At 43.8% G+C, this 27,595-nt stretch overlaps 1 protein-coding gene across 4 annotated transcripts in view; it reads right to left on the bottom strand.

The window, feature by feature from the left end:
- LOC112266340 (serine/threonine-protein kinase 11-interacting protein) overlaps positions 1-27,595 on the bottom strand; it is a 53,420-nt gene that overhangs the window by 3,509 nt on the left and 22,316 nt on the right. For all 4 annotated transcript variants that reach the window (XM_042296724.1, XM_042296725.1, XM_042296726.1 and 1 more), the window contains exons 18-25: positions 20,759-20,931; positions 17,351-17,666; positions 15,356-15,465; positions 14,580-14,677; positions 13,523-13,701; positions 4,865-4,949; positions 3,760-3,842; positions 909-1,135 (exon numbers count right to left, since the gene is read on the bottom strand). In XM_042296724.1, the coding sequence (XP_042152658.1) occupies positions 909-1,135; positions 3,760-3,842; positions 4,865-4,949; positions 13,523-13,701; positions 14,580-14,677; positions 15,356-15,465; positions 17,351-17,666; positions 20,759-20,931 (1,271 nt within the window). The remainder of the gene's footprint in view (positions 1-908; positions 1,136-3,759; positions 3,843-4,864; positions 4,950-13,522; positions 13,702-14,579; positions 14,678-15,355; positions 15,466-17,350; positions 17,667-20,758; positions 20,932-27,595) is intronic.

Raw genomic sequence — 27,595 nt, 5'->3', positions numbered from 1 at the left:
TGTGTAAGGGCTATTTGACCAAGAAGGAGTGTGATGGAGATCTGCATTAGATGACCTGGCCTCCACAATCACCCAACAACCCAATTGAGATGGTTTGGGATGAGTTGGACCGCAGAGCGAAGGAAAAGCAGCCAACAAGTGCTCAGCATATGTGGCACTCCTTCAAGACGGTTGGAAAAGCATTCCAGGTGAAGCTGGTTGAGAGAATGCCAAGAGTGTGAAAAGCTGTCATCAAGGCAATGGGTAGCTCCTTTGATGAATCTCAAATCTCAAATATATTTTTATTTCTTTAACACTTTTTTGGTTACTACATGATTCCATATGTGTTATTCATAGGTTTGAAATGCAATGTAGAAAATAGTAAATAAAGAAACCCTTGAATGAGTAGGTGTTCAAACTTTTGACTGGTACTGTACATATTACCTCGACTAACCTGTAGCCCCGCAAATTGACATGGTACCGAAACAACCCGTATATAGACTTGTTATTGTTATTTTATAGTGTTATAGATTCTTTTTTTACTTTAGTTTATTTAGTAAATATTTTCTTAACTCTTATTTATTTTTCTTATAACTGCCTTGTTGGTTAAGGGCTTGTAAGTAAGCATTTCACGGTTGGATTTGGCGCATGTGACAAATAAAATTAGATTTCATTGTTATTAGACAGTAGTTGCCACATTCTTCTTCTTACTAAGTATTGTTCGTTTGTTAGTTGTTTTCATCTGGACACTCTTGAAAACAGGATGGTGCATCTCAAGAGATTTCATCCTGAAAAATGTCTAATAAAACATAAACGTGTGCCCAGCTTTGCTCATGATAGCATTTAGCTTATCCAGTTTACCATTGAGAACTTGGAGAAGTCCTTCCTAATTTAAGACCAATCACGTCTCTTTCCTCCCTCAGTCTCACCTCATCGTAAAGCTTGATGTCCATTCTGCACGGGTCAGATGACCATAGATGGACAGAGCTGACACAGCTGATTGGCTGGGTCTCCTGAACAGTGACCCGCCCACTGCAGGGTCCCCCGTTCTCATTGGCTGATGGGTGGGGCAAGCTCTTGCTCCATTGGTGGTCTTCGTTGAGCAGGTACAGGGTTTCCCGGGTGGCCAGCACTGTCAGAGGGGTCACACGGTCTTCTGGCAGAGAGAACAAATAAAAAATATGCATTTGGATAAATGTTTAAACCACCTCCCCCCTGTACAAATTATAATCATATACTTGCATCTAAATAGTTTGGCTTGTATTGTATTTATCTAACTGGGGGCCTTATAGCACGTCTCAAAGTGTTTTACCGTCTGGTTAACAGACACGGGGAGAGCCATATCAGTGGGATGTCGGTACTGTGGTGAGATAAGACAAAGAGCTCTCATCTCCCAGGCACTCCCACTGGGAAACAGCTGCCTCTCTCTCCCCCTCTCCATCTCCTCCTCTCGGTGTTGATCTACTCCAATAAACCAAGAAGGAACTGTCCAGCTTTGATCAGTCGACAATCAATCACCAGGGGTATAGGGTGATAAATAAGTCCTGCAACACTGGAGTCCTGCAACACTGGATCTGACTCAACTTTATTTTTATATTTCACCAGGTAGGCCAGTTGAGAACAAGTTCTCATTTACAACCGCGACCTGGCCAAGATAAAGCAAAGCAGTGTGACAAAAACAACACAGAGTTACACATGGGATAAACAATCGTACAGTCAATAACACAATAGAAAAATCTGTATACAGTGTGTGCAAATGAAGTAAGGAGGTAAGGCAATAAATAGGCCAATAGTGGCAAAGTAATGTTTAAACCCAGTTTAAAACCTATTCCTCCATCCTCCTGGTGTTTAAACCCAGTTTAAAACGAATCCTCCATCCTTCTGATGTTTAAACCCAGTTTAAAACTCATCAGCAGAGGCAGGTCAGTGCATGTTACAATTACAGTAGTTAACATTCTTTTCACCTGCACAGCCCATAGCCTGCAGCCATGCTTCACTACAGATGCAAAGTCTGCAGCCACAGGCTGGGAGAGACACACAGATACACTCAATTACACAAAGAAACATTAAATATAAAACAAAAATATAAAACGCAAATGGAAAACAAATTCAACGATTTTACTGAGTTACAGTTCATAGAAGGGAATCAGTCAATTAATATAAATTCATTAGGCCCTAATCTATGGATTTCACATGACTGAGCAAGAGCGCCTGGGAGGGCATAGGCCCACCCACTGGGGAGCCAGGCCCACCCACTGGGGAGCCAGGCCCACCCACTGGGGAGCCAGGCCCACCCACTGGGGAGCCAGGCCCACCCACTGGGGAGCCAGGCCCACCCACTGGGGAGCCAGACCCACCCACTGGGGAGCCAGGCCCACCCACTGGGGAGCCAGGCCCACCCACTGGGGAGCCAGGCCCACCCACTGGGGAGCCAGGCCCACCCACTGGGGAGCCAGGCCCACCCACTGGGGAGCCAGACCCACCCACTGGGGAGCCAGGCCCACCCACTGGGGAGCCAGGCCCACCCACTGGGGAGCCAGGCCCACCCACTGGGGAGCCAGGCCCACCCACTGGGGGCTTTATCACAGACATAAATACTCCTCAGTTTCATCAGCTGTACGGGTGGCTGGTCTCAGACGATCCCCAGGTGAAGAAGCCAGATGTGGAGGTCCTGGTGTAGCATGGTTACACGTGGTCTGCGGTTGTGAGGCCAGTTAGACGTACTGCCAAATTCTCTAAAACAACGTTGGAGGCGGTTTATGGTGCAAAAATGAACATTAAATTCTCCTGCAACAGCTCTGGTGGCCATTCCTGCAGCCAGCATGCCAATTGCACGCTCCCTCAAAACATGAGACATCTGTGGCACATTTTTAAAAGTGTCCTTTAATTGTCCCCAGCACAAGTTGCACATGTGTAATGAGCATGCTACTTCTTAGGGCTAGGCGTCCCGCTAGCTGGACAACTTCCGGTGAAACTGGAGGGCGCGCAATTCAAATAAATAAATCATACAAATTATGGATATTAAACATTTAGGTACATACAAGTGTCTTATATTGGTTGAAAGCTTAAATTCTTGTTAATCTAACTGCACAGTCCAATTTAGGAAACCGATTTTAGCAGGTGCGTCTCGTCTTCATGGCGCCCGCAAACACGAATTTCCAAGACTGTGTCCCTGTACTAAAACTGATATTTCTTATTCGATTTGGAAGTTACAAGCCTGAAACCTTGAACATAGACTGCTGACACCATGTGGAAGTCATATGAATTGCATCCTGTGAGATAGAACTGAGTACCCTTATACTTGCCATTGTAAAGCATAGTCTATCAAAAACCAAAATTCTGGTTGGTTTTTCTTTGTATTTTCTCCTACCATATCTATTGTGTTATATTCTCCTACATTATTTTAACATTTCTACAAACTTCAAAGTATTTTCTTTCCAATGGTACCAATTATATACATATCCTGGCTTCAGGGCCTGAGCAACAGGCAGTTTACTTTGGGCATGTCATTCAGGTGGAAATTGAGAAAAAAGGGGCCTATCAGGTAGATGGATTATCTTGGCAAATGATAAATGCTCACTAACAGGGATGTAAACAAATGCGTGCACAAAATGAGAAATACGATTTCTGTGCATATGGAAAATGTCTGGCGTCTTTTTTTTTTTCATCTCATGAAACCAACACTTTACATGTTGTGTTAATATTTTTGTTCAGTATATATATATATATATATATATATATATACACACACACACACACACACACACACACCTAATGTACCTTGATGTAGAAAGGACAGGAGGTAGAAGAACTGTAGCTGGCCATCCTCCACATCAGTCTGCATGTCTTCACACACAAGGGGCCTGGGGGGAGACAGAGGAAAGGCTTACATAAGAGACAACCAGGTTAATATTCACAATGTCACATTGTACATCAGGCACATACATCAGACTCTGAATCGAAGTGCTTTTGAGACGGGGCAGATCTCAAAAGTGTGGAGATATGAATCAGGAAAAATAGACATCTGTATCACAGACACATAAAGAAGACTTTGGTCTATGGTTTCAAAATGGCCTCCTGGGTGAGTTTGTTTTCAAAAGTGAGCAGACAGAGGTAATACTAATTCTGTGTAGTATTTTGTGGTTTCTAAGTCTCTTGTTGACTTTAAAGTGACCATGTGTTAGTTATTCCAACTATATCCACGATAGTGTGATTATAAAAGCTACACAGAAATGGTAGGCATGATAAACAATTAAACAGTCCTGAGTCATCCTACAGTCTTGTTCAAACAGTGAGTCTGTTCCCTGAGTAGCTGTGGTTTTCAGCTACACAAAAAAAAGGGCAGTATAATAACTAACTGAGCCATGAATTCTCTCAGTGAATGTACAGCGTGTTTCATCATTACCACAGAAACAAGGGAAGGGTGTATGGTAAATCCAAATACTAAAAATGGTTTCCTTTCCCATCTGCTTGTCCTCACTTTCCAGTCCTTTCAGGTGAGAAAGGATACAAGAAAATCATAGGGGAGGAAGCCACTTCACGGTATTGGGATGAAGCCCCTAAGGACATGGCCCTGCAGGATCAGCTTTCTAGTTAAAAGGTAATGCATCGTTAGCGCTTTCTTAGCATCTTGAGGCCAACACATGTAAGACATTAGTTTGTGGTTTAGCCACTAATTTAGAGCCCAATTTCGACAATGTGGAGGTTTAGTAACACCAGACAGAAGTTACCACAGCCTTGTCAGTGTCATAGTGGGGGTAAGAGACAGATGGGCCTATGGCTTGGCTCAATACCATTGAGTGGAGATGGTGAGGATATGACAACATATCCAGGGCACATGCAAGTCATTCATGGCAATTATAACATAAATCTGGGCAGTTCGTACCAGAGATGATGCTGTGGGTTGAGCCTGGTGGTGGAGATAGACTTAAGCTTGCTGTCTGACTTGGTAGCCAACTCACGCACCACTCCTGAGGGAGAGAGAGAGTGGAGGAAGGGGAAAAAGAATAGGAGATACGAATTAAGTTTAGTGATGCGTCCCTATCAATGGTTCTCTCAACTCGATTTAAAGTGATACTTTGAGATTTTAGTAATGAAGTCAGATGAACTCGTGGATACTATTTTTTATGTCTCTGCGTGCAGTTTGAAGGAAGTTGCTAACTAGCGTTAGCACAATGACTGGAAGTAGCATGCTAGCAGATATCCATAGACTTCCAGTCATTGCGTAACATTACTTAGCATATGCTCGTGAAACTAACTTCCTTCATACTGGACACAGAGACATAAAAATGTTATAGACAAGTTCATCTGACTCTGGAGAAGTTGACAAAAATCCAAAGTATCCCTTTAAATAGAGTTAATTCATGTTTTATGGTTTTTCCATGCAGTGTATTGGAACATCAGCACAATTAATTTCAATTAACTGGGACGACAAATATGTTGATTGATTGAAAGTAAAATCAGAGCTTACACAGTCAGGACACCTCACTTCGAACTCTACACTGTATGTAACCTACTGGAAATCACACAGGACACAGGCTGGATTTATACCTGCAGCCCAATTCTGATCTTTTTTTTCACTAATTGGTATTTTGACCAATTGGATCAGCTCTGAAAATGATCTGCTGTGATTGGTCAAAAGAACAATTGTGCAGCCATCTTCATCGACCTGGCCAAGGCTTTTGACTCTGTCAATCACCGTATTCTTATCGACAGACTCAACAGCCTTGGTTTCTCAAATGACTGCCTCGCCTGGTTCACTAACTACTTCTCAGATAGATTTGACACACTGAACTCTGAGGGCCTGTTGTCCGGACCTCTGGCAGTCTCTATGGGGGTGCCACAGGGTTCAACTCTGGGGCTGACTATTTTCTCTGTATATATATCAATGATGTCGCTCTTGCTGCGGGTGATTATTTGATCCCCCTCTATGCAGACAACACCATTCTGAATACTTCTGGCCCTTCTTCGGACCCTCCAGACGAGCTCCAACGCCATACAACACTCCTTCCGTGGCCTCCAACTGCTCTTAAATACTAGTAAAACGAAATGCATGCTCTTCAACCGATCGCTGCCCACACCCGCCTGCCCGATTAGCATCACTACTCTGACTTAGATGTATGTGGACAACTACAAATACCTAGGTGTCTGGTTAGACTGTAAACTCTCCTTCCAGACTCGCATTAAGTATCTCCAATCAAAAATAAAATCTAGAATTAGCTTCCTATTCCGCAACAAAGCATCCTTCACTCATGCTGCCAAACATACCTTCGTAAAACTGACCATCCTACCGATCATTGACTTCGGCGATGTCATTTACAAAGTATCCTCCAACACTCTACTCAGCAAACTGGATGCAGTCTATCACAGTGTCATCTGTTTTGTCACCAATGCCCCATATACTACCCTCCACTGCAACCTGTATGCTCTCGTTGGCTAGTCCTCGTTACATATTTGACGACAAACCAAATGGCTCCTGGTCATCTATAAGTCTTTGCTAGGTAAAGCTCCGCCTTATCTCAGCTCACTGGTAGCACATGCTCCAGCAGGTATATTTCACTGGTCATGCCCAAAGCCAACACCAACTTTGGCGACCTTTACCTTCCAGTTCTCTGGTACCAATGATTGGAGCAAATTGCAATAATCACTAAAGGTGGAGATCTCCGTATCTCCGTCACTAATTTTAAGTGTCAACTGTCAGAGCAGCTTACCGATCTCTGCAGCTGTACACAGTCCATCTGTAAATAGCCCATCCAACCAACTACCTACCTCATCCCCATATTTGTTTTTCTGCTCTTTTTGCACACCAGTATTTCTACTTGCACATCCTCATCTGCACATATATCACTCGTGTAAATTGCTAAATTGTAATTACTTTGCACCTATGGCCTATTTATTGCCTTACCACCTTACTTAATTTGCACACACTGTATAGATTTTTCTATTGCGTAATTGACTGTACGTTTGTTTATCCCATGTGTAACTCTGCGTTGTTTTTGTCACACTGCTTTGCTTTATCTTGGCCAGATCGCAGTTGTAAATGAGAACTTGTTCTCAACTGGCCTACCTGTTTAAATAAAGGTTAAATATAAATAAATAAATACAATTTAAATGAAAGAGATCAGAATTGGGCTGCCTGTGTAAACACAGCCAGAGAGTAAGAGAGTCACACCCAAGCAGATCGGATGAGGACTAGGGACAATTCGGGTTGCAAAGGGAGGATATCTTACTGGAAACTTGTAAAGAATGTTGGTATCTTTCAAGGATTTTATGTACTCTATCACAATACATCTAGTGGTCCTTTTGGGTACTTCAGATTTGACAGGTGTCTAATCATCACTGGCCCTGTGTGTGGCCTTGTCACATGTAAAATATATGAACTCATTTAATAAGATGATTTTCACAAAAATAATTGAATGATAAGGCTGAAAACATTATCTTAAATATAACCATAAACTTAGTGAATACAATTTTTTAATATGAGGATTTCAGCATGAAATATATTTTACAGTGGGGCAAAAAAGTATTTAGTCAGCCACCAATTGTGCAAGTTCTCCCACTTAAAAAGATGAGGCCTGTAATTTTCATCATAGGTACACTTCAAATATGACAGACAAAATGAGAAAATATTCATGAATTTATTTGCAAATTATGGTGGAAAATAAGTATTTGGTCACCTACAAACAAGCAAGATTTCTGGCTCTCACAGAACTGTAACTTCTTCTTTAAGAGGCTCCTCTGTCCTCCACTCGTTACCTGTATTAATTGGCACCTGTTTGAACTTGTTATCAGTATAAAAAGACACCTGTCCACAACCTCAAACAGTCACACTCCAAACTCCACTATGGCCAAGACCAAAGAGCTGTCAAAGGACACCAGAAACAAAATTATAGACCTGCACCAGGCTGGGAAGACTGAATCTGCAATAGGTAAGCAGCTTGGTTTGAAGAAATCAACTGTGGGAGCAATTATTAGGAAATGGAAGACATACAAGACCACTGATAATCTCCCTCGATCTGGGGCTCCACGCAAGATCTCACCTTGTGGGGTCAAAATGATCACAAGAACGGTGAGCAAAAATCCCAGAACCACACGGGGGGACCTAATGAATGACCTGCAGAGAACTGGGACCAAAGTAACAAAGCCTACCATCAGTAACGCACTACGCCGCCAGGGACTCAAATCCTGCAGTGCCAGACGTGTCCCCCTGCTTAAGCCAGTACATGTCCAGGCCCATCTGAAGTTTGCTAGAGAGCATTTGGATGATCCAGAAGAAGATTGGGAGAATGTCATATGGTCAGATGAAACCAATATATAACTTTTTGGTAAAAACTCAATTTGTCATGTTTGGAGGACAAAGAATGCTGAGTTGCATCCAAAGAACACCATACCTACTGTGAAGCATGGGGGTGGAAACATCATGCTTTGGGGCTGTTTTTCTGCAAAGGGACCAGGACGACTGATCCATGTAAAGGAAAGAATGAATGGTGCCATGTATCGTGAAATTTTGAGTGAAAACCTCCTTCCATCAGCAAGGGCATTGAATATGAAACGTGGCTGGGTCTTTCAGCATGACAATGATCCCAAACACACCGACCGAGCAACGAAGGAGTGGCTCCATAAGAAGCATTTCAAGGTCCTGGAGTGGCCTAGCCAGTCTCCAGATCTCAACCCCATAGAAAATCTTTGGAGGGAGTTGAAAGTCCGTGTTGCCCAGCAACAGCACCAAAACATCACTGCTCTAGAGGAGATCTGCATGGAGGAATGGCCCAAAATACCAGCAACAGTGTGTGAAAACCGTGTGAAGACTTACAGAAAACGTTTGACCTCTGTCATTGCCAACAAAGGGTATATAACAAAGTATTGAGATAAACTTTTGTTATTGACCAAATACTTATTTTCCACCATAATTTGCAAATAAATTCATTAAAAATCCTACAATGTGATTTTCTGGATTTTTTTTCTAATTTTGTCTGTCATAGTTGAAGTGTACCTATGATGAAAATTACAGACCTCTCATCTTTTTAAGTGGGAGAACTTGCACAATTGGTGGCTGACTAAATACTTTTTTGCCCCACTGTATATATTATTTGACATTTTTTACACACTTATTTGACTATGTATTTGTTGCCAATGTCTCAGCATCAAACTGGTGGCAGCTGTGAAAAAAGTAAATAGTTGGAAGAGCTGTAGAATTAACTGAAAATAATGGCATTGTTGATTACATGCTTTTTTCATTAATTAGGCTATTTTCTCTTGAACCATAGTCTATCTACCAGAAACTGTTCTTTTATATGAAAAATGAATACTATACATGATAAAAAAATAAACATTTATTCAAGTATAAATTACCAAGGTTACGATAGATTGCCAAAGATTCTGTTAAATTACCATAATTACTGAAGATTCCGGTAACTTTGGTAAGCTACTGGTAGCTTTGCAGCCCTAGGGACAATAGACAGAGCTAATGTTACACTATTACAGTCTGTGGTGGGTTAGGACTAGAAATCTGACAGGTCTCTGATTTCAGATCTAGAATTACATCTCCATGGCAGCAGGTGAAAAACACAGGTTGGAAGAAGGTACAGGAGAACAATGTGCTAGGTCACACTCACAGCGACAAAATACTTCCCTGTGGGGTGGTAGCAATAGGGGAACACAGGGCCACAGGCAAATGCCAAAGTTAAAAAGTTGGAATTGAAAGGGAAGTTGAGTTTAAAAGGGAGACACACTGAAAAGAGTGAAACAACAAATATGAAGAAAAACAGAGTAGGAACACCCTGCCCCTATCCATGTCCAAGTTCAACAACAACAGGGACGAGAAATAAAGACATTGCGTGGCACCAGTGGCCTATTCTGGCTCCCAATGCCTGTATAAGATTCAACCTCAATTCTTTTGCCATTGTTTCTTTCCCTTTCTTCCCATGAGAAACTGATCTGCCACACTAACGTTCCAGACCAGGAGGAACATCTAAAGTGAAGCCTACGGGACAAAGCATGGTGCTGGATTAAAAAGGACAACCATTAAAGGGACGGTATTGTTGTCCCTCTTTGAGCTCCCCTTTAACCGCTTATCGTCTGGTGGGTTCTAGTAAACCAATAGGAGACCACACACACCTCTATTCAGGACAATATTCAAGGTGAAGCAATGCAGAGATTTAGCCTCTAAACTCAATAACACTAAATTCCTTTTGGAGCAGAGGACAAGGTGGAGCTTGCAGGACAGGGCAGGACAAGGTGGGACAGGACAGGGCAAGTTAGGGCCTATTTTGTTTTATTATCCGAGAGAATAACATCTTGTGAGCAACACCAACTTCTGCCATCTTTAAGCTGCACGTGCGGGAGTCAAGAACGTCGCCCTATTTAGTCTAAACATACCCCCCTGACGGTGTACACCGAGTGTACAAAACATTAGGAACACCTGCTCTTTCCATGTCATAGATTGACCAGGTGAATCCAGGAGAAAGCTATGATCCCTTACTGATGTCAATTGTTAAATCCACTTCAAAACAGTGTAGATGAAGGGAGGAGACAGGTTAAAGAAGGCTTGAGACATGGATTGTGTGTGTGTGCCATTCAGAGGGTGAATGGACAAGACAAAACATTGAAGAGTCTTTGAACAGAGTATGGTAGTAGGTGCCTGGCAGACCGGTTTGAGTGTGTCAAGAACTGCAACGCTGCAGGGTTTTTCACGCTCAACGGACATCCATTCAACTTGACACAACTCTGGGAAGCATTGAAGTCAAAATGACCCAGCATCCCTGTGGAACGCTTTCAACACCTTGTAGAATCCATGCCCCGATGAATTGAGGCTGTTCTGAGGGCAAAAGGAGGTGCAACTCACAATTAGGAAGGTGATCCTAATGCTTTGTGCACTCTGTGTATGTATGTGTTGCGTGATTTAGTGGACCACCGTCACCATGACGAGAGGATAAACAAGTACAGGGCTCGCTCGCCCATGGCGACAGGCCTGGCTGAAAGAGCATAGAGCTGTAAAAGGAGAGCGGATCTGTGTCGGCGTCTGGGATCTGTCCTGGCGAATAACGTTAGTCTCCCCTCCTGCCGGTTCAATCACAGGACCCTCTCCACTAGGTTAACCACTTCCAACCTTCCCAAATACCCTTGCTTATTTTCACAAGGAATAGTTGGACCCTCAGCATCCATCCGGGTGAAACCGAACACTCTCGGCCCTGTCGGAACAGCAGACCACGGGGAAGGGAGAGCGCGGGAGTGGGAGCAGTACGGCCGGGATACGCCGAATGTGAATGGATTTCCAAGGAAAACAGGGCAGAGTTTAGCCTAGGTCTGAGACAGTGGGAAGTGACACTGTGTTGGTATTGCAAGGGTATCTGACAGGGTTAAACTTGAGATATGACATCTGCTTATATCATCCATCTCCTTACACGAGAAGACACTGAGTTTACTATGCAGTTAAAGGGACTCTTCACCCAAATATCACTCAAGATGCTAATTGCTGCTGTTGATAAGTAAACAAATCATAAAATGTTGATTATGTTGCCTGGTATCCATAGATGAGGTCCGTTTGTAATTTGGGAGCATTACCCCTCAACTTGATAGTTAGTGAAGGAGACAGGAACAGTTTTCCGTTACCTTTCAGGAATGCAGTGTCTGGATCCAACCCACACAACCAAACCAAAACACTCCTTCCATGACCATTTACGAGCATTGCAAACCTCACCAAACTACTTACCAGACAGACCACATATTTTTACCCACTGTAGGTCTGTACGGGGCAATAAGGGCATTTAAATTAGCAAAAGCCGAGACATTGTTCAGACAAGTCTTTGATTGACATGGTGACCTGTACTGACTCCTCCGGAATATCAAGTTCAGACTTGTCCAGCCTTCTTCCTCATTTCAATAAAACATTTTCAAACCCAGTGTGCAGTGGACAGATCTGTCCCTACTAGCTTCTTCCCCTTGGGGTAGTAAAACCACATCCGAGTTTCCTCACAGTCCCAGACCCTTTCCTTCTCCATGTTTGTAGCCCTCACCACTGACCAGGCGTGACCACATCTGTTCTGGGAATGCCAGCCCCGTCTGAAAACTGCTTTTGTTATAGTAAAGGTATCCTTTGGTCCTTTCCCTGAGACAAATATTGTAACAGCTGTTATGGGGGCAATATCAGAGCTCTGGACCGACTTTTCAGGCACATAATAAATAGTTCCAGTTTCATCAAGGGGAGGAAGAGCAGGGCAGACTAGGAGTGAAGGCCGGAGATAAAGGATGGTGCCAAAGCCTCATACCAACGAGTGGAGAACACTGAGAAGGCACCTAGTTATTTACCCCCCCCTGTCTTTCTCCCACCCCCTCTCTCCCTCTGCCAACTGGACAGGACCAGCCATGTTGCCTGTCTGTAGCACATACCTCAGTACCAGGCTCTACTCTCCTGTTCCTCCTCCTCCTTCCTCAGGAACACAACAGAGGATATTTTAAGAAGTATAGGAGATGATCCAACTGGCAGGCTATAGCAGAGCCCTGTGACAGCCTCTCTCTATGGGGCCGTTCAGCTTTGCAATACAGAGTCCAAGCCCAGAATTGGACTGGCCTAGCCGGCTATGTGGTCCCAGTGAATGAAAAGCTGGACCCGTCCTCAGTCGTTGAGAGGAAGGAGAAAAATCATCTTTGACATAACCTCAGAAACAATTATTCCAACAGGCCTCACAGTACAAGAAAAAGGACCACCTCTAGGGAACCTAGAGCATAGACTTGGAAGAGAAGAGAACTCTAATGAGGTCTATTATGCTCTTGGATTTACAATGGATCTACACAACATAGACTCACTTCGAAAATATGACCCCTTTCGAGGCCAGAAATGAATCTTTGATTCTGGACCCTCACATTCAAAGGCAGAGGGAATTCCGAATAAGAATCTGAGGACATCTGGACCGTACCATCAATTTCAGAGGCTGAGGGAATTACGAATAAAGATCTGAGGACATCTGGACCGTACCAGATTAGCTAAAGAGTTGATCTGGAAAACAGTCAAATAATGACTGGATCTGAGTGATTATTGATACGACTGAATGAAAACATGGAGTCCCCACAGATAAGACAGGACAGACTCAGGTCCACAGAGCCTTAGCTGAAGACCGCTTGGCCATGGTGCTTCCCCTTGCAAAGGGACTCCATTAAAAGCGTGCTCTAGTGAAGTAGTGAGGAGAAGTTGTGAGAGTCAGAGAGGGGAGTGTTGATCTAATAAAACTCAGCTTTCCTCTCTCTCTGCTTCTGGTCTTGCCTTGCTGACAGGCTAGGCAGGGTGTAGTCACTGTGAGCAGAGGAGCATGTGATTAACATACTGAGAGGGACGAGAGAGAGAGAGGACGAGAGAGAGAGCGGGAAAGAGAGAGAGAAAGAAAAGGCGAGACAGATGGAGAGAGCGAGAGAGCAAGAGAGGGACATATTGTCCTAAGAGCGAGTACGCTCCACTCTAATATCCCCAGGAGGAAGGCCCTTAATTCATGAGATACAGATGCATGCAACACATGTGCAGTGTGTGTGTGTGTGTGGGGCTGCGTCTTGCCTGTGAAGAGGCTGAAGAAGCGTTTGCAACGCACGCTGTCCCGTACTAGCAGGGTGTAGGCCACAGGCCCGTCCTCAAACTCCATGTGGATACTCTGGGAGCCCAGTCCCACCTCCAGGTAACTCAGCTCTGTGATTCCACGGCTCTCCCTCTTCTGCAGCCAATCACAAGGCTGCCCTCTGCCAGGAAGAGAACAATGAAGACGGGAAAGTGTGAAAGAAATATAATTATTATTTTACTTGCATGTATCCCGCCTATTACCTTTGTTTCCTTGAGTCTACTCACGTTTAAGGTGTATATGTTTTTGTTTGAGAATTGTTTGTTTCTGCAATTTGTCAGACAGCCACAGACAACCAAATCATAGATTGCACCTTTAAAAAGCAGCGAAAGGTCATCATAAGAAGATCACACTGTTGCGCAACCAAACTTGGCCGTTACACAACTTCCAGGGCGTGCTCAGGATAGGGGGGGGTGTGGCCTTCTGGGGTCAGAATCCCAGTAACTTTATAAGGACCGTCGCAGCATGAGACTCAGGCCTGTCCAACACCGTACTACTCACACTCCTGGGAGGAAGCGGAGGCAAGCCAACATGCTTTTGAAGAGGACAAAAAAAAAAAGCCATTGATACAGGGCTTACAAAGTCCTTGATATAGTGTTCGCACTATATCAGAGGGAACGTGGGGCCACTGATATAGGACATGGGAGCAGTGGCTGGGGAGATGTTTAGGGCCACCACAAAGACCAGGGCTGTAATGGGTTTGAAGATGTGGCCCAGAAAGTCTGTTAGTATTGGGATGTGGTGGGTTACATAAAGCTGTGGTGATCCTATAGTGTTGGTCTGCTCCCTACCACACCTGTTGCTGCTGTCCCCATAAATGTCATATATAGCTTTAAAGAATAAACTGTAGTCTACAGACCAAATGCCTCTACAGACAATACCTTCATGACAGGCACAACCATTTATGTGACCACAGAATAGGTACTTGAATGTTTATTTTTATTCCAGCCTTCTCTTGTGTGATGTTCTTCAGTGTGACAGGTCAGGTGGTTAACTTACTCCATGTCGGATGTCACTTCCAGGAAGTAGATGCGTTGGTCAGACACCACCAGGAACGAGGGGAACTCCACCGGATCACCAAACTTCACGGTCGACACCTACAACAAAGATAAGATGTACACACGTTAAATATTCCACAACACTTAACTGCTGCAAATAACTTTCCCTGAGGAAAATGATGACTGCATTCAGAGCTCTTCTTAAACAGACTGTATAAGAACCGATCAGTTCCTGTTTAAAAAACACCTATAGAGTAAGGTCTAGCAACAAAGTCACATCAATCTTCATTGAATACTGTGTAGGCCCAAAAATAAAACAGTTGAGCTGTTGAAAGAGAAAGAGAGCCAGAGGGGAGAGAAGCACGAGTGACAAGATAAATAAACATCAGATGAATGAGCATGTTATGAGCTGGATCCTCTGTCTCATGCTGGGGTTGCTTGTGTCCTCTTGGCTCCCTCTCCTTGTCCAGGTGTCCTGAGCAGTAAACCAATACCCCTCCGCTCCACAGGGCTCCTAGCATGCATTACACATGGAGGAGCTCATCCAAGGTCATGGTGTGGTGGGTGGGGGTGGCGATGAAGAGAGAGGGGGGGTGGTGCAGGACAGCGAGAGAACAGCTGGGGGCAAAAAAGCAGCCAGGAGCAGATCACAAGAGCTGGAGTCGACCGGTTTTGGCTGGGTTAGCAGTTCATGGAACTTCTGAGCAGAACTGCTGTGACCGGATTCAGCCACGTCACTGAACTGTTAACCGTTGTCAGAACATTGGTTCTGCTAACCTTGAGAAAGGAGTGGAGCTCCTCTTCCTCTTCAAACACCTCCACATCTAGGAAGAGCTTCAGCCGATGGTCTACCGCCTCATAGTCCTCTGAGAGAAGGTCCAACTGGCCTACAGACACACAGGTCAGAATAGTGTTAGGGTAACATTTATAACCAACACACTGGGACAGCAGTTAGCTTATCATAACCAACACACAGGGACAGCAGTTAGCTTATCATAACCAACACACAGGGACAGCAGTTAGGTTATCATAACCAACACACAGGGACAGCAGTTAGCTTATCATAACCAACACACAGGGACAGCAGTTAGCTTATCATAACCAACACACAGGCAGCAGTTAGGTTAGCATAACCAACACACAGGGACAGCAGTTAGCTTATCCTAACCAACACACAGGGACAGCAGTTAGCTTATCATAACCAACACACAGGGACAGCAATTAGCTAAGCATAACCGACACAGACACACAGTACTAGTTTACAAACAGTACAGTTAGTATGCAACAGCTAACAGACCCAATAACATTTTGGCTATGTAGTCTCCCTACTTCCCCTTTTAAACAAATATATTTTCCAGTTATTATCTTGGCAGATCACAATAAAAACTGATAAAAGGGGTGGGTGTCCCACAATTGAACATATAGATTTAACCCACCCTCCCACTAAATCTAAACTGTCTCTAAAACTGTAGTTTATGGAGCATTATGCTGTCGCTGTGTAGTAAATCTAACTTGGCATAGGGCTGCTGGTCCATTTAGTGCAAGGTGACACTCATCAACCCCAGAGACAATAGATAGTAACTAACTGCCAGGAAACTGGCCTATTGACTTTGTGGCCATCATTCACTAGGCCTCTCTGAATCTGGTCCAATGCTACATATATCACTGAGCGAAAGTGTCTGTAGCTAAAGCAAGAGTATTCAAATGTTGCATTTACACCTGAGTCTTTCCACTCAGTTCATCTCAACGCGTCTAACATTCCCTTTTTGATGAGCGATATTCAGATCAATGTGTCCCAAATACATGGAAAGCAGATCCGAGTTGTTTTTCATCTATATGTAGTAAACTGGTGTTAGACTAAAGGACTTGTTCAACAAAATAGCTGTGACTTCATCCTCTCAGAAGTAGTCTCAAATTAGCTTCAGCTCAGAGGCTTTGGGATGGGTCTCTGCAGTGGTGTGTGGTTTTTAAACAAGGATTCCATGTTGTCAGTCATTCAGCATCTCTGTCTGCTACAGTATACCAGAGGGAAATATAAAGGTCTATTATACTGTGTATATACAGCATTTATACCCCCTCTAAGATCACTCTTTCTCCATCTCTCCTCTCTCCTCTCCATTGTCTTCTCTGTGGAGGCTAAAGCATTCCTTCCTCTCCCATCAGTTCTAATAGTAACGGCCTTACTAAACCATATGAGATCTTACTGTGAGACCAACAGACAGAGACCCATGGGGCCAGCCTGGGAGACTGTCACCAACGTCAAATAACCTCCTATGGATTGTTGTGTTATACTCGTTCTTGCAAAATCTAAATATGCATTTCCTCCTTGTCTCCTATCACTAGGGCCCTGTGTTTTGGACTATCACCTCACATGACCTGGATTTTAACCTTTATTTTAAGCCTTTTCCAGCAATGTGAATTACACCAAAAATGAAAGTAATTGTTTGGGGATGGTGCTGGACCGACTAACATAAAGGGAAAAAAGGGGACCATTTGATGAAAAATCTTTAAATAAAAAGGTTCAAATCCAGGTCATGTGATCACTTCTATTTCAAGACCATATCCATTTTATGACTTCATCTGATGGCTGATAAAAACCAAAGGTCCCAATCAAACAATGTTATTTTGTTCATGCCTTTCACCATCACAATACACAGATGTTATATCTTAGCAATAACATTGGTTATTGCAGAAGTATTCAAAATTATATATTATGACTACAAAATGATGTCTATGCAAAGGGAGGAGGACGCAACTTTCTCCAGGACCCACCTGGACTGGCTTGTTCTGCATGCTGATCCTGGGGTCCAGGTGAGGTAGCACTAACAGCATAGCTGCAGGTCCCTGCTATACTTCCTTTACTCTGGCCCTCTGTACTGTAGAAGCTGGCAGGTTGGGACAGGCTCCGGTCACAGCTCTGGTCCTCCCAGGTCTCCCCCAAGGAGAAGGAGCTTCCCTTGGCTGAGAAGAAGGAGGTGGGGTCCTCCATGGAGGTGCTGGTCTGGATAGTGTCCTGGGTTGAGGCCTTCATGGCAGGGCTGCCGAAGTGGCTGGCCCTGGCAGAGGAAGGACCTTCCATGGTGGGGTCCTAAAAACAGAGGGAGGGGGAATATGGGAGATTTATTGACACTATGGCGGGGCCTGAAACCTTATTGGGAATACTTGGTCTAGGGTAATCAAACTGGGGTATGCACAATGCCGTCAGGGGTACGCCAAATAAAAAATGTGATTCACATTTTAAAATACATTTTCAAACAGTCCATTTAGATTTTTCAACAGGGCTAAACATTTGGGCAAGTTTTGAAACAATTACTGCTACGCAAACAAGCCAATGAATTATATGCGTTACAGCTGGATGAGTCAACAGACGTGGCGGGCCTGGCACAGCTCCTCCGACCTGTTACGTTTATGGGGGGTCAATTAAGGAAGACATCCTCTTCTGGAAACCAGGACAAGATATTTTTTTAAGTACTGGACAGCTTTGTGACATCAAATGGACTTTGGTGGTCAAGATGTGTTGGTATGTGTACTGATGGCGCAAAAGCCATGACAGGGAGACATAGTGGAGTGGTAATGCGCATGCAAGCAGTTGCTTCCGATGCTACTTGGGTACACTGCAGCTTCCGATGCTACTTGGGTACACTGCAGCATCCACCGAGAGGCTCTTGCTGCCAAGGGGAATGCCTGACAGCTTGAAAGACACTTTGGACACTACACCTTTGTTAAAGCAAGGCCCCTGAACTCTCGTGTATTTTCTGCATTATGCAATGATATGGGCAATGACCTTGTACCGCTTCTACAACATACAGAAGTGTGCTGGTTATCAAGGGGAAAAGTATTGACACAGTTTTTTTTATTGAGAGACAAGCTTAAAGTTCTTTACTGACCATCATTTTCACTTGTCTGACCGCTTGCATGATGACGAGTTTCTCACACGACTGGTCTACCTAGAGGATGTTTTTCACTTGTCTGACTGCTTGCATGATGACGAGTTTCTCACACGACTGGTCTACCTAGAGGATGTTTTTCACTTGTCTGACCGCTTGCATGATGACGAGTTTCTCACACGACTGGTCTACCTAGAGGATGTTTTTCACTTGTCTGACCGCTTGCATGATGACGAGTTTCTCACACGACTGGCCTACCTAGAGGATGTTTTTCACTTGTCTGACCGCTTGCATGATGAGCAGTTTCTCACACGACTGGCCTACCTAGAGGATGTTTTTCACTTGTCTGACCGCTTGCATGATGACGAGTTTCTCACACGACTGGCCTACCTAGAGGATGTTTTTCACTTGTCTGACCGCTTGCATGATGAGGAGTTTCTCACACGACTGGCCTACCTAGAGGATGTTTTTCACTTGTCTGACCGCTTGCATGATGAGGAGTTTCTCACACGACTGGCCTACCTAGAGGATGTTTTTCACTTGTCTGACCGCTTGCATGATGACGAGTTTCTCACAAGACTGGCCTACCTAGAGGATGTTTTTCACTTGTCTGACCGCTTGCATGATGAGGAGTTTCTCACACGACTGGCCTACCTAGAGGATGTTTTTCACTTGTCTGACCGCTTGCATGATGACGAGTTTCTCACACGACTGGTCTACCTAGAGGATGTTTTTCACTTGTCTGACCGCTTGCATGATGACGAGTTTCTCACACGACTGGCCTACCTAGAGGATGTTTTTCACTTGTCTGACCGCTTGCATGATGACGAGTTTCTCACACGACTGGCCTACCTAGAGGATGTTTTTCACTTGTCTGACCGCTTGCTTGATGACGAGTTTCTCACACGACTGGCCTACCTAGAGGATGTTTTTCACTTGTCTGACCGCTTGCATGATGACGAGTTTCTCACACGACTGGCCTACCTAGAGGATGTTTTTCACTTGTCTGACCGCTTGCATGATGAGGAGTTTCTCACACGACTGGCCTACCTAGAGGATGTTTTTCACTTGTCTGACCGCTTGCATGATGAGGAGTTTCTCACACGACTGGCCTACCTAGAGGATGTTTTTCACTTGTCTGACCGCTTGCATGATGAGGAGTTTCTCACACGACTGGCCTACCTAGAGGATGTTTTTCACTTGTCTGACTGCTTGCATGATGATGAGTTTCTCACACGACTGGCCTATCTGGGTGATGTTTTTTCTTGCCTGAATGATCTGAATCTAGGATTACAGGGACTCTCTGCAACTATATTCAATGTGCGGGACAGAATTGTGGCTATGATTAAGAAGTTGGAGCTCTTCTCTGTCTGCATTAACAAGGACAACACACAGGTCTTTCCATCATTGTATGATTTTTTTGTGTGCAAATGAACTCAAGCTTACGGACAATGTCAAATTTGATACAGCGAAGCACCTAAGTGAGTTGGGTGCGCAATTATGCAGGTACTTTCCCGAAAAGGACGACACAAACAACTGGATTCATTATCCTTTTCATGCCCTGCCTCCAGTCCACTTACCGATATCTGAACAAGAGAGCATCGTCAAAATTGCAACAAGCGTTTCTGTGAAAACGTCATTTTAATCAGAAGTTAATTCCAGATTTCTGGATTGGGCTGCGCTCAGAGTATCCTGCCTTGGCAAATTGCGCTGTTTAGACACTGATGCCCTTTGCAACGAAGTACCTATGTGAGAGTGGATTCTCAGCCTTCACAAACATGAAAACAAATACAGGCACAGACTGTGTGGAAAATGATTTAAGACTGAGACTCTCTTCAATACAACCCAACATAAGCTGAGTTATGTGCATCCTGTCAAGCACACCCTTCTCATTAACCTGTGGCGAGTTCTTCACAATTTTCAATAAACAAATAAAAGGTTTTATGTAAGATGGTTAAATAAAGAGCTAAATTATTTTTTATTATCATCATCATCCTGGTCCTAGAAGAGCTCTTTTCACTTCCCACGAGCTGGGTTGTGACAAAAACTCACTCATTCTTATGTTTTCTAAATGTATCGTATAGCGTGTGTGTGGCAGGCTTACAATGATTGCAAAAAATATATATTTGAGAGTGCGCTGACCCTGGTGCTAGAGGGGGTACGCAGTTGGAGGTTGAATGTTTGAAGTAGTACGGGACTATAAAAAGTTTGGGAACCACTGCCCTAGACTTTAAAAACATGTTCATTATACAACAACTTATTTAAATAAATCTTAGACTATAAAATTTCAAACCTTGTTGCCAGGGTGACTGGGTAGAGGTGTATCTCTGTGGTTGAAGGTAAAGTGTCGGTCAGTCCCTTCTTGGCATGGGGAACCATGGACGGGCGTACTGGTGGAGGGAGCTGATTGGCCAGCCAGCTGGACCACATGATCACTACCACACTCAGGACAGATGACGGTACTTCCTGAAGACGTTGTGTAAATTGATAAGTAACAGAAAATGAATACATTGTTTCAAAAAGGTGTTATACTTCAGTGTGAATTCGTACGTATTGGTAAATTAGTGTGCTGTAATGGTTTCATTCTTGTACACAAAAATACTTGTTTTAAAAAGGCAAAATTCTGTCCATAATCTGCTCTTTAAAAACAGAGTTAATGACTAGACACTTCAGCATTCCCTTGGTGTAGATGTCGTACTCAGCATATACAGTGGGGCAAAAAAGTATTTAGTCAGCCACCAATTGTGCAAGTTCTCCCACTTAAAAAGATGAGGCCTGTAATTTTCATCATAGGTACACTTCAACTAAAACAGACAAAATGAGAAGAAAAAAAAAATCCAGAAAATCACATTGTAGGATTTTTTATGAATTTATTTGCAAATTATGGTGGAAAATAAGTATTTGGTCACCTACAAACAAGCAAGATTTCTGGCTCTCACAGACCTGTAACTTATTCTTTAAGAGGCTCCTCTGTCCTCCACTCGTTACCTGTATTAATGGCACCTGTTTGAACTTGTTATCAGTATAAAAAGACACCTGTCCACAACCTCAAACAGTCACACTCCAAACCCCACTATGGCCAAGACCAAAGAGCTGTCAAAGGACACCAGAAACAAAATTGTAGACCTGCACCAGGCTGGGAAGACTGAATCTGCAATAGGTAAGCAGCTTGGTTTGAAGAAATCAACTGTGGGAGCAATTATTAGGAAATGGAAGACATACAAGACCACTGATAATCTCCCTCGATCTGGGGCTCCACGCAAGATCTCACCCCGTGGGGTCAAAATGATCACAAGAACGGTGAGCAAAAATCCCAGAACCACATGGGGGGACATGCAGAGAGCTGAGATCAAAGTAACAAAGCCTACCATCAGTAACACACTACACCGCCAGGGACTCAAATCCTGCAGTGCCAGATGTGTCCCCCTGCTTAAGCCAGTACATGTCCAGGCCCGTCTGAAGTTTGCTAGAGAGCATTTGGATGATCCAGAAGAAGATTGGGCGAATGTCATATGGTCAGATGAAACCAATATATAACTTTTTGGTAAAAACTCAACTCGCAGTGTTTGGAGGACAAAGAATGCTGAGTTGCATCCAAAGAACACCATACCTACTGTGAAGCATGGGGGTGGAAACATCATGCTTTGGGACCAGGACGACTGATCCGTGTAAAGGAAAGAATGAATGGGGCCATCTATCGTGAGATTTTGAGTGAAAACCTCCTTCCATCAGCAAGGGCATTGAAGATGAAACGTGGCTGGGTCTTTCAGCATGACAATGATCCCAAACACACCGCCCGGGCAACGAAGGAGTGGCTTCGTAAGAAGCATTTCAAGGTCCTGGAGTGGCCTAGCCAGTCTCCAGATCTCAACCCCATAGAAAATCTTTGGAGGGAGTTGAAAGTTCGTGTTGCCCAGCAACAGCACCAAAACGTCACTGCTCTAGAGGAGATCTGCATGGAGGAATGGGCCAAAATACCAGCAACAGTGTGTGAAAACCTTGTGAAGACTTACAGAAAACGTTTGACCTCTGTCATTGCCAACAAAGGGTATATAAAGTATTGAGATAAACTTTTGTTATTGACCAAATACTTATTTTCCACCATAATTTGCAAATAAATTCATAAAAAATCCTACAATGTGATTTTCTGGATTTTTTTTCTAATTTTGTCTGTCATAGTTGAAGTGTACCTATGATGAAAATTACAGACCTCTCTCATCTTTTTAAGTGGGAGAACTTGCACAATTGGTGGCTGACTAAATACTTTTTTACCCCACTGTAAAAGGGATATGACTAACTACATTCCAACTAGAAGTTACAACTGTCAAAAGCCATAGAAATCTGTAGAACAAACTCTCCCTGAGCTCTGGGCATGTCAGAGCATGTAGTCATTTCAGGTCTGGGTTGTTGAGGACCAGGAGAGGAGGGCTAAGCTGATACCAAGTGCTTCAAGCTATCGGTCTCCGCTAATTATAGCGGTTAGTTAGTCGTCTGTGGGACCAGCAGTCAAGAGTTAAAAGACCAACAGGAATGAAAAGCTACATTTGGGGTGTTTGAGGGATTTGTTCTGGTAAATTAGTACTTTAGAAAGAGAGTTGATTAAAATAGTTGATAGAAGAACCTCACAAGCACCTTCAAAGTTTTGACAGCCGTCTTATAAGGAAAAATGTGGTCGCTTGGACCATAGCCGTTAGGTCTGTTGCCATAGTAACTTCAAGCGGTTTTAGAACGACTTGTTATCGGACCTCCGCCCACATCTGTGTGACGTCTGTCAGGGCAGGAAGATAAGGTGATCCTGCACGCTGCCAGTAGAGCCCTGTCCTTAAGATCAGACCTGGAGATCTCTATCAGAGAGATGGAGATGACTGAACATGAGCAAAATAAAAGGAAACACCAACATAAAGTGTCTGAATATGGCGTTGGGCCACCACGATGTGCAAAAACAGCTTCAATGCGCCTTGGCATAGATTCTACAAGTGTCTGGAAATCTAATAGAGGGATGCAACATCATTCTTCCATGAGACATTCCATCATTTGGTGTTGTTGATGGTGGTAGAAAAACACTGTCTCAGACGCCGGTCCAGAATCTCCGATAAGTGTAGGGATGGGCGATATGGCCTAAAAATCACCTCAATATTTTCAAACTCATGGGCTGAGTAACAATATATAGCTTAATTTTTTAAAATCTATATTCTCAAATTAAGATTTTTTTGTACAATTAAAATGTCAAATACATATTTCAAACGGTCAGTAATAATCTAATTAATTCAGGGTTAGTGAAATTATACCTATGCTAAATATAAGCCTTCCAAGACCCACTAATCATTTAATTATTTTATCAAAACCCGCATTTTTTTTGCAATAATCAGTGATCTGGTGTTCAAGTCTGTCTAGTAAGATGTCATTTTTGATAAAATGTTTACCATTTGTATGAACATAAGATTCAAGAACTGAGACATAAAATGAACAAGTTCCACAGACATGTGACTAACAGAAATGGAATAATGTGTCCCTGAACAAGGGGGGGTCAAAATCAAAAGTAACAGTCAGTATCTGGTGTGGCCACCAGCTGCATTAAGTACTGCAGTGTATCTCGTCAACATGAACTGCACCAGATTTGCCAGTTCTTGCTGTGAGATGTTACTCCACTCTTCCACCAAGGCACCTGCAAGTTCCCAGATATTTCTGGGGGGGTGGCCCTAGCCCTCACCCTCCGATCCAACAGGTCCCAATGGGATCTGCTCAATGGGATATCCGGGCTCTTCGCTGGACATGGCAGAACACTGACATTCCTGTCTTGCAGGAAATCAGCCATACTGCTCGTTCTGTGCGTGGTGGCATTATCATGCTGAAGGGTCATGTCAGGATGAGCCTGCAGGAAGGGTACCACATGAGGGAGGAGGATGTCTTCCCTGTAATGCACAGTGTTGAGATTGCTTGCAATGACAACAAGCTCAGTCCGATGATGCTGTGACACACCACCCCAGACCATGACGGACCCTCAACCTCCAAAACGATCCCGCTCCAGAGTATAGGCCTCGGTGTAACGCTCATTCCTTTGACGATAAACATGAATCCGACCATTACCCCTGGTGAGACAAAACCGCAACTCGTCAGTGAAGAGCACTTTTTCCCAGCCCTATCTGGTCCAGCAACGGTGGGTTTGTGCCCATAGGCGACATTGTTGCTGGTGATGACCTGCTTTTACAACAGGCCTACAAGCCCTCAGTCCAGCCTCTCTCAGCCTATTGAGGAGTCTGAGCACTGATGGAGGGATTGTGCATTCCTGGTGTAACTCGGGCAGTTGTTGTTGCCATCCTGTACCTGTCCCGCAGGTGTGATGTTCGGATGTACCGATCCTGTGCGGGTGTTGTTTCACGTGGTCTGCCACTGCGAGGACTATCAGCTGTCCGCCCTTTCTCCCTGTAGCGCTGTCTTAGGTGTCCCATAGTACAGACATTGCAATTTATTGCCCGGGCCACATCTGCAGTCCTCATGCCTCCTTGCAGCAAGCCTAAGGCACATTCACACAGATGAGCAGGGACCCTGGGCATCTTTCTTTTGGCGTTTTTCAGAATCAGTAGAAAGGCCTCTTTAGTGTCCTAAGTTTTCATAACTGTGACCTTAATTGCCTACCGTCTGTAGGCTGTTAGTGTCTTAACGACCGTTCCACAGGTGCATGTTCATGAATTGTTTATGGTTCATTGAACAAGCATGGGAAACAGTGTTTAAACCCTTTACAATGAAGATGTGTGAAGTTATTTGGATTTTTACGAATTATCTTTGAAAGACAGGCTCCTGAAAAAGGTAAGTTTCTTTTTTTGCTGAGTTTATTTGCTGGCCAACAAGGTAGAACAGTTGAATTTAATAATGGGAATTGATGGGAAATGTAAAATATAGCACTAGCCACTTTAAACAATGCTACCTAATATAATGTTTACATACCCTACATTATTCATCTCATATGTATATGTATATACTGTACTCTATCATCTACTGCATCTTTATGTAATTACATGCATCACTAGCCACTTTAACTATGCCACTTTGTTTACATACTCATCTCATATGTATATACTGCACTCAATACCATCTACTGTATCATGCCGCTCTGTACCATCACTCATTCATATATCTTAATGTACATATTCTTTATCCCCCTACACTTGTGTGTATAAGACAGTAGTTTTGGAATTGTTAGTTAGATTACTTGTTGGTTATTACTGCATTGTCGGAACTAGAAGCACAAGCATTTCGCTACACTCGCATTAACATCTGCTAACCATGTGTATGTGACAAATACAATTTGATTTGAATTGTTATGAACACACCATTCTGTCCATCTCCAACTGTTTGAACAGCATGCTAGCCTGTCCACTTTGTTCAGATGTTGAAATCAAGTGGCCCATCTTATTTCTCAGAATAAGAACGAGCTGCCAATACCTTGTGTAATTGTGCTTTATGCTTATTGCACATTTATAAAACAGACTAGACAGCTATGAGAACGAGTTGCTAATAACTTGTGTAATTGTGCTTTATGCTTATTGCACATTTATAAAACAGACTAGACAGCATGTATAACGGTCTTTGAATAAAATGCTGCTAGCGGAACATGGTACCAAACTGACCATTTTCCAGAATCAATGTTCATCGATACTCTTGTTTTAATAGTGTCTGCTCTGCACGCAATTCGAGGAGTTGAGACAGGTTAACTTCTCTATTACAGTAAAATAATGTCTCAATGTGTTTTCGGTTTCCACATAACAGATTCTGTTGGACTAAGCCTCAAAACGCAAATTGCGAGTTGTAACCGCTTATCAGAGGAGGAAGTGATCTCTCATCTTTGTTGATCTCTGGTGTAAATATGAAGGTGAACACAGCACAGAGGAGCGAAGGAGACGAGACCAAAAATACATGAGAACAAGCAGACATAAACCGCTCATAAAAACTCTAAGAAAAACTTGATTCTTGCTATACAGGTATTTGGAATATCCTGCGAAAACATACATTTGAATTAATCAAATTCATTCAATATAAATCGTCCTGCCCTACGTACATTTTCGATTGGGTTGAGATTTGGTGACAGACACACACCCACCCTTTAAACCCCCTGTGCTCCTTTGAGACACCGCTTTCAAAGTCACTCAGACATCTTCTTCTAGCCATGGTAACCAAAAGAATGGGCATGTGATGGTCTGTGTGTGGTGTGAGTGTGATGGTCTGTGTGTGGGGTGAGTGTGATGGTCTGTGTGTGGTGTGAGTGTGATGGTCTGTGTGTGGGGTGAGTGTGATGGTTGTGTGTGTGTGTGTGTGTGTGTGATGGTCGTGTGTGTGATGTGTCGTGTGTGTGTGATGGTCGTGTGTGTGATGGTCGTGTGTGTGTGATGGTCGTGTGTGTGTGATGGTCGTGTGTGTGTGTGATGGTCGTGTGTGTGTGATGGTGTGTGTGTGTGTGTGTGTGTGTGTGTGTGTGTGTGTGATGGTCGTGTGTGTGTGTGTGTGTGTGTGTGTGATGGTGTGTGTGTGTGTGTGTGTGTGTGTGTGTGTGATGGTCGTGTGTGTGTGTGTGTGTGTGTGTGTGTGTGTGTGTGATGTGTGTGTGTGTGTGTGTGTGTGATGGTCGTGTGTGTGTGTGTCGTGTGTGTGTGTGTGTGTGATGTGTGTGTGTGTGATGGTCGTGTGTGTGATGTGGTGTGATGTGTGTGTGTGTGTGTGATGGTCGTGTGTGTGTGTGTGTGTGATGGTCGTGTGTGTGTGTGTGTGTGTGTGATGGTCGTGTGTGTGTGTGTGTGTGTGTGTGTGTGTGTGTGTGTGTGTGTGTGTGTGTGTGTGTGTGTGTGATGTGTGTGTGTGTGTGTGTGTGTGTGTGTGTGTGTGTGTGTGTGTGTGTGTGTGTGTGTGTGTGTGTGATGGTCGTGTGTGTGTGTGTGTGTGTGTGTGGTGTGTGTGTGTGTGTGTGATGGTCGTGTGTGTGTGTGTGATGGTGTGTGTGTGTGATGTGTGTGTGTGTGTGTGTGTGTGTGTGTGTGTGTGTGTGTGTGTGTGTGTGTGTGTGTGTGTGTGTGTGTGTGTGATGTGTGTGTGTGGTGTGTGTGTGTGTGTGTGTGTGTGATGTGTGTGTGTGTGTGTG

The sequence above is a fragment of the Oncorhynchus tshawytscha genome, linkage group LG14 (assembly GCF_018296145.1).
Source record: "Oncorhynchus tshawytscha isolate Ot180627B linkage group LG14, Otsh_v2.0, whole genome shotgun sequence".
In the NCBI taxonomy this organism is placed as follows: Eukaryota; Metazoa; Chordata; class Actinopteri; order Salmoniformes; family Salmonidae; genus Oncorhynchus; species Oncorhynchus tshawytscha.
Note: the sequence above shows the minus strand (reverse complement) of the source record. Positions and strands in the feature narration are given on the sequence as shown.